Source organism: Rissa tridactyla, chromosome 4, assembly GCF_028500815.1.
Source record: "Rissa tridactyla isolate bRisTri1 chromosome 4, bRisTri1.patW.cur.20221130, whole genome shotgun sequence".
In the NCBI taxonomy this organism is placed as follows: domain Eukaryota; kingdom Metazoa; phylum Chordata; class Aves; order Charadriiformes; family Laridae; genus Rissa; species Rissa tridactyla.
Genome location: NC_071469.1, coordinates 10598898 through 10614281, shown reverse-complemented (window position 1 = coordinate 10614281; position 15384 = coordinate 10598898). Strand labels below are relative to the sequence as shown.

Genomic DNA, 15384 nt, shown 5'->3' with positions numbered 1-15384 from the left:
ATTGTCATCTGCTGCTTTGAATGATGTAGAATGAAACTACAAAGATGCATTTTTTTTATAGTAATGTGTTTCTATTTGTAAAACAAAGGACTAAATGATAGGAGATGTGAGCAAAGGTCTGATACTATATTTATATTCCTGCAGGAAACCTATTTAGGAGAGGAGGGCAGTGGTGGCTGTAAGCTGGTTTGATGTCTCTTGTATTATACAGGAGCTATAGTTTTGTCTAGAGCAGAATAGACTCACCTGACTGACTTGGGATTTCCCTGGTTCTGTTTTCCATGGCTTACTGTGTACCCAGCTATTTCTCTGATGTACTCTTTGTGTTCTCTTTGTATGGCATATGAGCATGCTTATTGTACGTATGCTGTTTCCATGCATGTTTTCAAGAAGTCATTCAGAAGGATACACCTAAAAGGATGTGTAATGGGATCTTGACAGCAGAACAGAAAACGAGCTAATTCTTTTACTTCTGCGAGTAGCTAGCAATCATTAGTACTAAATGCATGATGTTTTGCGTTCCTTACGCATTGGAGAGCTGCTGACTTGTCTTACCCACGAAATGTGCTTTTTACTCAAGCATCCCAAATAAATAATGATTTAGAGATTTCAGGTTTTTTGCTTTGTCTCATGTTATTACCCTTTTTGAAACAGTTCATAGAAGGTGCAGGATGTGACAAAGGAGAAAGGAAATGAATATAGAGCGATACATCCAAATCTCCTCTCTTTAGAGGTCATTTCTCTTAAGGACAGTAACATTGGAAGTTTGCTGTGCCTTTGGTTTAAATAAGACTTACAGAAGGTATTTATTGTTACTTACAATACTTACAAAAACTTACAGAAGGTATTGTTATTTGGGCAGTTGGATAGCATAAATATTATGTCAGTTCACTTGAATCCTGTAGTTACACCTTTTCTAAACACAGTTCTCTTGCCTGTCCATTTGCTCTCTGCGTTCCTGAACATTACTTTGGACAAGTGTCAGAATGCTCTGACTTTTCAGGCTATGTTATGGCCTGAAACATTCTATTAATGTACTTTTTCAAACTTCACATGTACTGACAAATGTTTGATGTCTTTAGGAATAGACCTGGGTAGTTACTGCTTTTGTGATTTGCTTTCACCTTGCATTTTGCAACATTCATCTAAAGTGTTTTAGGCCTGGCTATTGCTAATAGGAGTATTACTATTTATTACTCATTAAATTTCAATCTTGCAATTTATCCTATCATGTTCTGACATTCTGCAGCAGCCCTTACCTGAAAGTCATTAAAAAGGTCCAAAACTATTGCATTTTAAAAAGATGTTTTTTAAATTATATTTCGTTTTTGGAGTCCTAATGTAGCTGAACTCTATTAATCTATTGTTTTAAGAACGTTTTTGTGTCAGTTACCAGGATATAAATGATATAGTAACATTCTAGAAACAGAATTCTGCCTTCTAAACTGAAAATTACAGAACTTTATAAAGGTTCAGTATAGAATTTTGTTGTTATTATTAAGAATGTTTTCCCCAACAAAGATATTTTTATTGACAGTTTTTCCTTTGAGTGAGGATCTAACCCTAGCTGGCTTATTGACGTTTCTCTCACTTCCAAACGATTCTCTAATATTAAAGCTGCTTTAGCTAGGCCCTTTGGACCAGATTGTCTGTTCAGGCACATCCTATGTTATGGAATATTTGCAGGTTTTCCTACTTGTGCTTGTATTGGAACATAAACTCCATGAATGTTATTTGCAAGTTATTAAGTCGTCTAAAGCCATGGCCTTTTGGATGGTGTGGCGGACCAGATTGAAGTGTGTGGTTAATTAATTTGTAAATGATAAATGCATAAATATAGCCAGTGAATTATTTGATGTTTTTTAAATGGCAATATTAGAATACTGATCAGGGTGTTAAAAACAGTGGCTTGAAATAGACTGTTCTTGTCCCCTAAGGGACAATTTCAGCTCTCAATTCTGAGTGTTGAAACCTTCTCTTTGCACAAGCCATGCAGGGGAAGAATTCAACCCCAATCAATATACTGATTTCTGTTTCAAGGCAGGGCTTTTTTTTTTCATTTTGCTTAGAATTTACACCACAAGCCGTATAAAAATGTGCATGTTGTTTATATTAGAAACCTCCGTTAGGGTCCACGTGACAAATTTCAGTGACAATTTTGTCAGACGTGAATGGAATTACTTTGCAGTACAAAACACTACGTGATTTCCTTCCCTGGAAAGGTTACTTTTGGAGTCACAGAGTTTGTCAACTTGATCATGTCTTTAGATGCAGAGGTTTGACCCTACTTTCTGAGTTACTGAGTTCTTACTGTAATGGCCCATGTCTTCGGCTCTTCAGGGACATTGCTCTGCACTCGCACTCCTGTCACTTCAGGTGCTTTTTAGACTTCATTGCATGTCCTCACTAGGCATTCCCCCTGTGGAAGTTCATAGTCAGCTACTAGTAAAGCTTGGTATTAACAAGGTATCTCTCTTAATTTTCATCTCACTGGGTATTAGCTGTGCAGGACCACCAGGCTTCTCAGGCTGGACATTATGTGGGAGCAACTAACGAAGGTTGTTTGCTATTGAGGCTTATTAGGGTTTTTCAATGAGGATTCTCAACCTTTGGCTTTTCACTTCAACTTATTAACAGGCTGTTGCAATCAGTCTTTCAGCTGTCCCCGTCTTAATGGAGTTTTGTTTCAATTCTGTAGGTTATGTATAAACGCTTAAAGAATGATTCTGCTGGAGAAGCGTCTTGAAAGGAGAGATGTGTGGGCCTGTTTTGACAGAGGAAAAGGCTTTTGCTTGTTTCTTAACAAAGAAATAAACATGCAAAACAGTATTTTTGAAAGACATTAAAAACAATTTTGAAGTTCCCCTGCTGTAGTATAATTTATAGTGGCTTAAGAGACTGAGAGGGATAATTAGCACTACATTCATTGCCAGGGAAAAAATGCCTAAACATGCGTCCTTCATTAATCTTCCATCTTTCCTGTTATCCTAGCATGCCAGCTGTCTGGAGCACCAGTTCTTTTTCAGGCACCCGTACGTAATGCAGAAAAACAGGAGTCTATGTAGGGCCTAAAGGTGTTACCACTATTAAGGATAATATCAACTTCAAAACTACAGACCTGTTCTAATTTCTTTTCCATATGTCTATGGTATCAAATAGTCCCAAGAAGAGATGTAACTATATTAAATTCTTTCTTACTTGCATGAAATTATTGTTTTGTGCCACATTTTGTATGTCAGAGGCCCTTTATTCATGCACTATGTGCAGGTAGGCCAGATCTTCCAAATGAGAAGTGACTGAGCTTATCCCTAAAGAGACAGAGAAACCCTTAATTAGATGTCATGCACATGTAGAACCCCTGCTGATGGATAGGTCATTTCAGTTGGTGTGAAAAAAGACATGAAAAAAAGACAAGAATATTGCATTTTTAGGTGCAGTTTGTGTGGTCATTTTCCCATTGTGTTCTCTTTTCCATTTGTTTCTGGGTTCTGTCAGGGGACCCCTGGGAACTGTGAGCTGCATGTCAGGTGTTGACAGGAGGATCACTAATTTTGTGAGTCTGCCATGCTAAATACTAATTTTGGTAATTTAACACACTGTCACTTGGTAGAAGCACTTCTGTAGCTTCTTGATTTTCTTCTTAGTATATGTGAGATTCATATTTGATATCTAAAAATCTTTCTGTAGTGATGATTGTGGCCATGGGATGAAATAAGAGGAGGTTTCAGTATCCAAACCCCCAAATTATGTTTGAGTGCTGTAAAGTAACTGTCATGTTAACAGCTTTGTCTCTCTGGTTTCATTTATTTTATCAAAACACATCATCTATGGAGAAAAACTGAGTTAAAACATTTCCAGAGTGTTTGCTGTCTTTCTGAATAATGAACTGAAATTTAATATATAAAATACAAAATAGTAATAAATTACAATTCCACAATTTCTTACAGAGTTTTTATTAAGATCAAAACTTATTTGTTCAGACTAGATTTATATAAATAAATCACAGTACATTTTACTTGTGTTTAGAAGATTGTAATACATATTATAAAATTAAGAAATTTTTTGTCCCTCAAACCATCACTGCGAAAGGAATCATGCATTATTTCTACTAAACGAACAAATGCCCACCTAATTGAGAGAGCCTTGATACAGGTATGGCTGGCTCTACTCTCCAAAATTAGACATGAAACAGAGATACCAGGACTATTTTTTGAACAAGAAATAATAAAGCATAGTACAATGTTCATGTGTTACTAAAACAAAAGTATACCAAAACAACACACCTCTCTTCACGCACCTTTGCAATGGGTATTAAAAATGACAGCTGGCCAGCATGCAACTGAGTAAAACATTCCAGTTTTACAATGTCTACGTTTGAGCAAAAGAAGGAGGAACTAAAAAACCCAGACAAAACAAACAAACAAACAAACAGCCCAGTGCTTACAAGTCCTCATGTCATCTTCCCCTCTGTGCCATCTGTGCTGTGTTCGGTCAGCAGGTGAGGTATGTCCTGATGGTACCTTTCCTGAATAGTGTCCATCACTGCCATCTGGGTTTACGGACCTTCAAGGAGATGGAGGTCCTTTCAGAGAACTGCAGGACCCTGGAGAACTTGCACCTGTAGTTCCTTGCCCAACCCACTGTGTTAGAAATTAACTGTAAATGCAGCTCTTCAAACTACTCAGACCTGAATGTGCAGCGCCCTTACAAGATAATTCACACCTTGCACAGCTTGGCTCACATATTGTAAGGCTGTCACTTCAGAACAGAATTAGGGTTGCAAGCAAAGCCTTGCACTAATTACAGCAAGATTCAAGGTGACACTGTTACAAAGTCTGTCCTGCTGCCATTTTTTCCAGCACAGAGGGCTTCTATTAAATTCTACAGTATTGGGGATTACTTTCTCTACATGCTTTTTTCCTTGTGGATAAGAAAGACATTGTTTTCTCACTTGATACTGAGATGTAATCATTTGACATTGTACTGTTCTAAAGGGAAGAAAGCGTTTAATTGATGACACTTCAGATCGAGTCACATAGTTGTGGTTTTTTCACTCTTTCTTTCAAACAAAACTCATTAACAGTAATTTCAGGTAGATTTCTAACTGGATCAAACAGATTTTCCAACCAAATTTCAATTCCTCTTTCTCTCTTCCTATTTATTTTTTACTTTTAATCTAAAAGAGAGTTTGCAGCTATTTTTTTTCAGTGGCAAATAGGTCCCCTCAGTGCTCTAATGTTGCCAAGTGATAAACACGTAAATATGTCTCTTGTAACTCTGGCTTTGGGTGCTCATGTTAATATAGCTACGTATCATGTTTGGTGTTTAAAAACACGCAAATGAAAGCAAAACAAACAAAAAAACCCAAAGAACAAAAACAATCAAAAAACCCCCCCAGCAACTGTCCCCTCAAGCCAAGAAGGGTGGACTACAATAACCTCTTATTTTTCATTCTTTTGTGTTGCCCTTTCCAGTTGTCTCACTGTGGATTGAACCAGCAGTTCCGCTACTGGTAGTTAGATTGGACCTCTATATAACACGTTTCTCATATGTACTGCTTTGCTATTTCACGGATCCATTGGCATGGAAAGCTGAAGTGTGCATTGACTGGTAGGAACAGTTTGAGCACTGAGTCTTTTATATGACATGTTTGCTTTCTGTTCTGGTAGTCCCTTCTTCCCCGGATTGAGATGCATGTGTGTTTGTCCACTGCTAGGATTATTTACAGGGGAAAAAAATGAAACAAAAGAGAACAGAAATGCTTTTAATGTCTTGTGATTTCAGTGGAAACAGATAAAGAAATAATTTCAGCACTCAGCTGCAAAAGGGTTGTGCTGTGAGTATTTTGGCATGGGAATATCACGCAACTGCCCATTATACTCTGCCTGCGTGTCAGTACCTTGGCAGGCTTTCCCATTGAGACTCACTGCTTTTTCAAAAAATAACATCTGAAATGGTGGCTTGTTACGGAAAACTAAAAGTCACTGTTTCATAGTATATTGTTAATGAGTGAAGTGGGATTAAAATCTTGCTGAGATGCATTTCTAAGGGATTTCCTTTTCTATTTCAGAATTACGATACTTGTCATACAGTGTAATTATGGATTCACAGGAAATAAGAAAACAAATGAGGGTTGCAGCTTTGAAATTATTCTTGTGAGCCTTCTAGTAATTTACCTCTGAGAATCATGGTTCAGAAAAGAAAGACTGAACAGTAATGGGATCATCATTTTCTCTGGGTTTCGTAGCAGTAGATCCTCTGTTCCTTCCAATGTGCTCTTGTATTCTTGTACTACAGTGCAAAGACAGCAGCAGTGTACCGGCCCACCAGAACACTAACATGAAAATACTTCAGGTCTAGGGAATAGTGTTGCTTAAGGGGAGTATAAAGGTGAAGGGTGAAATATCCACATACAGAAAATAGCTATCATTCCATACATGTACTATGATAAGGCAGATATTTGTAAAAAGCACATAGTAATGCCACAGCCTGAGTAACAGTTTGCAAGTCATGAGTCAGCAAGAATTAGGAGAATTTAATAAAAAATTACGTTTTCTTCCTCATCCCTAAGCCTTTGAGGTGTGCTGGATTCCACTTTAAATGCTCACTGTACAGAGATTTTTTTCTTTTTTTTCTTTTAATAGAAATCTGTTCAAAATCACTCTCTTGATGCCAGACCCTTGAGCAGTAAATAAACTGAGTATGGTAATAAAATAAAAAAACACTGGCAATTATAATGATACAACTTTTCAGTTGATGCCCCTTTGAGTTGCTAGAGACAAATCTTAGAAAGGCTTCTGCACTCTTCCGTGGACACAAAACGAGCCCGTTTATAGGTGTTTTCCTTTTTACAGAAGCTATTGTTCCTAACATTGCAGTGGGAAAGCGTGCGGCTGCCTGCTCTGCATTCCAGGCAGGGGTGCATATACGATAATTTGTCCAGGAAATCAAAGAACTCTACTCCAAAGGAAGAGGTCCTCCTTCTTTACCTACGCACATCTCCCCATGTTGACTCCCAGGAGACGGGCCTGAGTAAAGAGTGCAGGATTTTGCCTGAAGTGAGGATCATGCATGAACAGATATGAACTTCATATCGTATCACTGGTCTGCTGATATAAAGCTTCAGTTGAAAGTGTAGCGAAATCGTTTTGCCAGGACAACTTTACATCTATGTTTTTTGTTCTTATGGAAATGCCCAGTTACTCATCTGAAATTTTGCTTGGGCCGGTTTTGAAGAGTTGTGTAGTTTGCCAGGGACATCCTTGTTTGCGGTAGCTACATTCTCCATAGCATGGCATGAGATTTTTGAAAACCGCTGTACTTACAGGACTTCTACTTTATAGCTGCAGCACACATTTACAACAGATCCAAGATTTCCTGCAAGTGCCAAGCTGCGCTTTACCCACTAGCAATTCTGATTTTCTGGAATATCCTCAATTGATAGGTTATAAAACTAATTTTTCAGATTTTGGATCAGAATTTCAAATATTTCCTTCAATCTGTGCATGCATATTTGTGTCAACATATACAAGACATAAAGCAATGCGTCTGCACATAAACTTATCTGAACTATGTATAAAGACCAGGGCTCCCCATCTGTAAGTTGCAGGCAACTAGATTGTATAAAATACCCATACTTTGCGTTTGTATTTTTTAAAATAAAAATCCCGGTGTAAAAACTTGAATCAAATTCTCTCTAGAAAAGTTTGAAGGAAGAGAGAACTCCATGCATGGCTAAATAAGTGGCAAAATTTTATCCCAGGAGCTCTTGTTCCAGGACATAAACTTTATCGTATGAAAGAATTCAGTGCTTTGATAGTTTTTTTTTAATGGTCAGAATTTGTCAGCATTTACAATATACCGTCATGTAAAATAGCCCTGTTAATTCTACTACAAATAATAAAGAAAGTCTTCGCAGGCACTATATATTTGGAACAGCATTTTAAAATGACATTGTGTGTGTGTGTGCACATGCACGCACATGTGTGTGTTTGTATGGTAGAGCATAGCCATCTGTCAGATGCTTCCAACTTTTTGCAGTGTCACGGACACAACTAAGAAACATTGACCGGAAAATCATTTACAAAGGTTGAGGACTAACAGCCTCCACGTTATACAGATGGTTATCTTCTTTCTAAAAGAACATACTGTCATTACAAATACCATATGTATCTTGTTCCCACCCAACAGAACTTTTTTTTTTTAGTTTTTCACATTTGAAGGATTGCTGCAAAGAACCACATTAATTTGTTTTCATGTAAGGTGAAAGGAGGCATCAACTGAGACTGAGGACACAACTTGTCATCAAAAAATAAATGTCTGATGACAATCGTTCTTGAAAAAAAAGATTTAGAAAGCTATCCATTCACAGTACTGCACCTTTTTTGCAAATACAAGAACCATATTTGTTGCTGCTTCCAATATTTGTTGGGTTTCATTGCTATCATGTTTCTTGTAAAACCTGGGTTATTCTATGGAGCAGAAATTATGACTTAAATTTGGGTAATGCTTGCGACCATACAAATAATCTACCAGTAGCAATAGTGTCAGCTGGAGAATTAATGCTACAAGTGGATAACATTACGCTATTTGAAACCAGTAGCTCTTCACACAGTAGAAGACTGAGGGTCCTATTCAGCAAATATTCAGGGTCCTATGGCTGTGGCCACAGAGGTTCCAGAAGCTCTCGCTGAGTCTAATCCTGATTCAGGAACCAAAATGATATGCTGTGTATATATTTCTCTGCACAGCCTGGATGCGCTGGACACCCTCCCCCACTTGATTCCTGGGAAGGAAAAAAATATGTCTCTGTTTAGCTCAGTGACATGAAAAGCAATCCGCAGTAATGAAATCTAAAGAAGTTAGCCAGGCATGTATGAAAAGAACAGGATGCCTGTAAAAAGGGAAGAGCTGTCAAAACCTAATTGTGGGCTCTGGCTGCAATAAAATTTATCAAAGAGGGAAGACAGGTTGGATATAAGGATGTAGACAACTTCTGCTAAGAGACACTTCTCGTATTCTGGGAAACAGTAACCATTACACTACTCCTCACGTGCTTTGTCAAGCCATTCCTATCAGTGCTTGGCTACCGCTGAGAGCTTGGCGATATGTTTCCTAAACCCAGCTCCCAAATGCCCAGGTAGGCATTTCAAGTGTGGCACTTAGCTAGCTTGCCATCGAGGGCACAAACATACAAGCAGATGTCCCCCACTTTTCTCGATCTTCTTTCACGGCATACTTGTGTGTTGGCAGCACCCATGCTCTGAAAAGGCACGGTGCGTTCCCGCTGCAACTGAGCCTGTGAGCACTCAAAGGTCTCCCTGCTGAAACCGTGCTGCTGCGGCGCCCGAGCACCAGTAAATGTACTCGCTTATGGAGACAGGGCAAGACTGTGGTATTTTTGCCGTTTTGTAGCATCTTCCTATTGCCTGACAATTACGTATGGAACTGCCTGGTGTTACTGCTTACACCCAAGCAGGTACAGTCCTCAGTTGCGTTCTAGTAACACGGCTGCGCTCTGATGCGTAAAGTGTAGGCAAAGAGGCTGTGAACTGCATGTCTCTCTATATATTAGGTGATTAGGGAATTCATTGTGCCTTGATATGAACACAATGGTCTTTCCTGTCTTTCAGCATTGGGGGTAACATCGTGGTTGTTCATAAACATAATAGTTTCTTTTGGCTGGGATTACTGCCTGAGTTTAGCCAGTGATAGCAACAATAAAAGTAAATCATAGTAACTCTTAGGAAGCAATTTAGTTAGATCTTTGATGAATTTTTATGTCTCATGAATCAGGATTAGCATTCCCTGTACTGGGGAGAGGATTAGACAGAGGGATTAAAAGGACATCTTTACCCCACTGGACTCTGTGGAATAGCCCCTGAGGATATGGCTAAGAAAGAGTTCAACAGGAATGCCAAATTTCTGCTGAATAGGTTAAAAGGGTGAGGAAGCCTCTTCGGCAGCCATCCAAGCGCAGAAGACCTGCATAACATTTCTGCTGAATAGGGCCCTAAAGACAAAAAACAAAACAAAACAAAACAAAAAAACATAGGAACCTTGAAAAGCTTTTCTGATTGAGTGGCTTCTTATCAACGCCTCAAACCTCCAGAGACACTTAAACATTCTTTTTTCAGTGCAGTTAGGCATCCCTTGAGATGTGCTAGTGGCATGGATGATATATTCTTACAAGAGAAAAAGTCAAATTAGGTTGTTATATATATTAAAAAAAATAGGTCTTGGTTGTTCTGTAAACAAGGTTCATTTCTTTATATCCATTATCAGTGAAAGTTACCCAAGATCTTTTTTAAAAAACAAAACCAAACCCTTAATCCAGCGTATAATGTTTGGTGTTTTCACATATATATTAAAGACATTAATTACTTTCTGTCCCCCTAAAATTGAAAGGAGCAGACTTAACTTGCGTGTTATGTTCGACTTTTAGTATCGGTGTTTCTGAGCCCTTTTCTGGGATTTAGTGCATGCATGTGGATCTTGGCTTTGCTCATGAAATTTTATCCAAATTCTAATGCCATGTGGAAGAATATGCACAATTATAGTAATGGGGAAGCAAGAAATAAAAGTCTTACCTCTGCAAGAGGATGCCAGTGAGCAATGGGTTTCCGAGGGTATGAGAGCATTTCGTTCCAGTGGTCGCGACCTAGACTTTCTGCATCGTTGCCTACTTGACATACTCCAATGACCTCATTGTGACCTACACTGTGAAAATGTTCCATAATATTTTTTTCTTAAAATTTTACTTTTAGAACCATACCATTTACATATTTCATTAGAAACATTAATCATGGATTTTTAGAATTAATTTGTGCCTGAAAAATGTAATAAACTATAAAATACGTAGGTTTGCTCTTCCCATTTACCAGAAAAATTTAATATTTTCCCCATTATAGCATACCCTAGGTGTCTGTGTGCATTTGTATCTTATTTTTGCATGAAGAATGTAAAATGTTCTTCGCCTATGTTCTGTAACTAGTTGCAAATACAAGTAAACTCTAGGCAGCAATTTCAGAAATGGAGGTGTGTGTCTCAGAGGTTAGCGTAATTGTGCACAAACAGAACATCAGCGTGTGGACTGTCTCATTATATGTTCAATTATTTCAGTTCCGGTAAACATATATGCAGCTTAGTTATGTCAGTTATGGATGCAAGGCTGTATTTTATAATTTAGAAAGGAAATTCTGCCTGGCAGTACAAGAAAGTTTAGTCTTCTACCAAAGTCAACATGACATTAATTTCCCATTTATTGGGAAAAAATAATAACTTTGTTTCTGGATGCGAATCTACTGTGCACGATTTTATAAGCCAATAGATGATGTTATTTTACAGCTACAGGTATCTCACCGGTCGTAATCCATAACAGCTATCGACAAGTTAATTTGGTCAATGTTTTCTGGAGGGACGTCAAAGACTATGGCTTCATTGTAAACGGGATTAAGGGTATTCCTCTTGGTGGAAGTTTTTCTTTTCTTTAGTCGCCTTCCTTCACACATTAAAGAAACCTTCACGTAGGGATCTGTGTAAATCATAAGAACAACGTTGGTTTTCTTTTGTTGTTTCTAAGCAAACATAGATGGAAAGTGAAAGGAGCAGCCTTCTTGTATGCCCATACCTGCTTGCAGAATTAGTCACCTGGACCTGACTGGAATTTGAGCTTCTTTATTACCGTGGCATGCCTGGGAGGCAGTGGAGCTTTGAAAGCTTTACCTGGTTGACTGCTTATAATGAACAATTTAGGTTCAAGAAGCTCCTTGTTGTGTACCAACTTCTCAAAGGGTATTAAAATACCCACTGAACCATGTTGTACATGACTGTTTATACAACAGCCTGTGTATCAACCTATTTATAACAGCCTAATTACTTGTACAGATTTGTAGGACAGACAGAAGATGACAATATTTTACAGAGTGGGACTTACTAATGTATGGTTAAATATAATTCAAAATGTAACAATTAGTGGCTTATATTTCTCAAGAGTATTATAATTATTTTTGAACTCCTGATTGTAGTAAAAAAAAGCTTTTTCTTTTAACTCCTTTCTGGGAGCTCTACAACTCCCTGCTAGTATTTAAAAATCATCTATGAATTCTTATTTAAATTAATTTCTGGTTTTCATCATGAAATTTTGAAAGGGTTGCTGAAAGAAGTCTGGGATGATTACTGTTTTGTCCATATGCCAACAACAGCAGAATTGGCTCAGTGGCTCTTGGAGACTGTCAGAGAGGGTCAGTCTGCCTCTGTGCCATAGCCGTTAACAAATAGTCTGCTGTACAAACAAATTCCCAGTGTTTTGAATGCAGTTTGGCCAATTTGTGCTATTCTGAATCACAGTCACTTTAGAAATAATAATCTTGCAGTCTTTTTAAGGCAGTTTATTTTAAACTATTGGTTGCAACTGAACAAACTAAAATATGTTATTTATTTCTTTGAAACCCCTGTACTCAAGTAACTCAAGAGCTTGCAGCGTAAGAACTCTCCTCCCAAAAATCATTCTGGGATTTGACAGTGCTGGATTCTGTGTCTCAGGAGGGAAATGGGACAGAAATCCACATTAAGCATTAAATTCATTCCTACCTGATGCTCCTGTGATATCCATTGCCTTTAAATTTCTTGCCTTTATTATTGTAATAGTTAGTCTACCAGCTGTTGGAAGGTAGCAGAGTGAAAACATCAGGTCACCGAGATCCACGTTATCCTGTTACAAGGAAAGGCAGATAATATGAAGCAATAATAACAATTTTCCCAAACCCATAACAGGAGCTAAAGATAAAATATACCTTAGGGAATCTATAGTTATGCAAGCAAAAGCTGAATTCTCATTCTGAAAAATATCTGAAAAAACAGACACCCATCTGACTACAAGGTTCAGGTTGCTACTTTTGTTGCTAGACCACCAAATTTATCAAGTGTAAATGTGGTTATAGTTCCTAGCACTGAGTCATTGGAGATTAAACACATTTCAGTGATGAGGTACAGCATAAGGCAGCAGAATACCTTTGTTCTATTTTATGGTTGGCAGTGATTTGCATGTATCATTGACAAGCTGCAACAGATCGCTGTGCTTTTCCTTCTGGTCTGCAAAGGGATACCCATAGAGAGGTAAACAGAAAAAAAACATTGGTTGTGCAGGGCAAAGTTTTGTGGAACTCTCAAGCTTGCGTAAACTCAGGTGTGATAGGTGTGGAGTCACTATGGTAACGGGGCAGCCTCCACCAGAAGTAGAGTAAGGACATTACTTCCTGCGCTTTCTACAGACAAGCTCCCTCAAGTAATCTTATCCACCCGTTTCATTGATAGAATGATTTGCAACCCTTTCTTGTGTCAGTGGCATCAGGGTTTCAGAAAAGTAGCAGAAAATGAGCAACCACTGTTTGCAGTTACAAAGCATCTCTCTTGTTTGTTTCCTTTTTTAAAGGAAAAAATGAAACTCTTTTATAAAAAATATAGTGAATAAAGGATTGTATTAAATGCTTTCTGGGATTTGACTGGCATTTTTTTTAACTGAGCAGTGAACTGATACTTTCATAGACCTTTTTCCTGTGACCTAATATTTCATTCTTGACTGAAAAAAGTTATCCTGTCCAGCAAATTCAAAGCTACATTCTAGGTTTTACAGGAAGGAAAATACAGCTATTGTGGAATATGTGTATCTTGCCTACTTAGCTTTGAGCAATACCTTCCCTGCCTTCCCAGGTTAGCTCCTTCTGTGTCAGTCACCAAAAAATGAAGGGTCGTGGATGACATATAAGGTGAGTGAAAATAACCTCGAAGCAGCACCTAACAGGTTAGTGTTTGTCTCTGAGCTAGTTGCTGTACAGACCAATGCCCAGAGCCTACGCAGCCACTTCACGTAGCTTCATCAGTTAGCAGGGGAGACATGCAGGACAGAAAATACTGCTGTCACAGAGTTGTAGAAAAATGTCTTGTCGGAAGGGATTTCTAGAGGTCACTTGATCCAACCCCTTGCTCAACAGAGGCATCCTCACTATAGTGGTCAGCTTATGCAAGGGAAAAAGAAAATCATGTGTGTTCCTTCAGAAATAGGTCCTTTCCTTGGGCTGTTATTGGAGAGAGATGCTGTCAAAGAAGGAAAAAGATGATATTATGGGCCCTTTGTCAGTAGTAACTAGCTTTTAAAACCCTGACTTGACTTCATCAACTATCGTCTCTTCCATCCTAAAGATCAGTGTTTCATGGTAGCTGTAAAGCTAATAAAGGTTGTAACAATATCAAGCTGATATGACTCACGCTGTTTAGTACCTCTTGATGGCTCATACTTGGAAGCAGACCTGCTGCAACAAACTCTGTCACTGACTCACTTTGACCGTGGATCAAAGTGCTGTTTGAGAAGGTGATGCTGTAGGAAGTCCTACAGGCTAAAGTGATGTCAGGACATCCAGGAGAAATTTCACTTGGCTAACACCTGTACTTAACATAAAAGGAGGAATAATTGATCTCTGAAATTTTCCCAGTGGTCAGCTGGAGCTTGATACCTATAACCTGGGGAACAGGAAGCAAAGATTTTACTTATCCTTCCCATAGTGAGGAAGAACAACTGCCAGAATTTAAGTGTACTTCTCCAGCTTTGAGGTGCTGAGATTTGTAGCTGTGGAATTCTCTCTCATGCTGCAACTCTGAGAGGAGCAAAATTTTGTAAGCCATTTAAAGAAATTATTGAATGAAGCCACCTTTTGGCAATTTGGGGAATTTGTCGCTCCGGAAAATTTGATTGAGAGGTTATCTTTCATTAATTGGTCACAAATTTTTTAGGAGAAGATAGCATTGTTGGATCACTCAGGTTTTCCCTGATGATAAAGAAGCCCATCAGGCATCTGTTGTTTTAACTGTGTATCTTGGTATTCTTCGATATTATCAACCATGGCAAAGGCATTCTGTATTCACCCCAGTGCTCCACATGGTGACTAGGTAATTCATTATGTGAGTACTGTAAATACTTTACTGTTACTACCAAATACAAGAGTTTCCATTCCAGACTTGATCATCCTGAATTAACATTTTAAAACCTTTTATCGCGTCTTATCAAGAAGTTAATAGGTAAATGAATTACGATACAATTGTTTTAGACACGATTTCCAAGAAAAATGTTAACCCTCTGCATAAATGAACTGGTTAGGAAAGAACGGATCATATGTGTTGAATGCAGTGCTAAGAATTATGCCATAATATACTTATCCACAAGCTTTGCCTTACGCTTGAAAAGCAACCATCATCCACGCTGTGATGTTTTTATTAGCAAATTCTGCAATGACAATAATACTTCGTAAATGCTTTTTCAAAACTTGCACTGGGCATTATACAGGAAAAACACTGTTAAACCAAAACAGAACCTATAATTTCTTCAGTCTT

General features: G+C 38.2%; 1 protein-coding gene and 1 long non-coding RNA gene across 4 annotated transcripts in view; one reads left to right on the top strand and one right to left on the bottom strand.

Annotated features, from left to right (window-relative positions):
- Positions 1–15384, top strand: part of LOC128908307 (uncharacterized) — a 139213-nt gene that overhangs the window by 90380 nt on the left and 33449 nt on the right. The gene's annotated exons all lie outside the window — the stretch shown is intronic.
- SYT9 (synaptotagmin 9) overlaps positions 6147–15384 on the bottom strand; it is a 68753-nt gene continuing 59515 nt past the window's right edge. Inside the window, exons 4-8 of one of the 3 annotated variants that reach the window (XM_054198236.1) lie at positions 12592–12712; positions 11362–11533; positions 10590–10719; positions 9856–10012; positions 6147–8785 (exon numbers count right to left, since the gene is read on the bottom strand). In XM_054198236.1, coding sequence (XP_054054211.1) covers positions 9905–10012; positions 10590–10719; positions 11362–11533; positions 12592–12712 — 531 coding nt within the window. In that variant the 3' untranslated portion in view covers positions 6147–8785; positions 9856–9904. Of the gene's footprint in view, positions 8786–9855; positions 10013–10589; positions 10720–11361; positions 11534–12591; positions 12713–15384 lie in introns of those variants that run through there. The other 2 variants (XM_054198237.1, XM_054198238.1) reach the window with 2 other exon arrangements.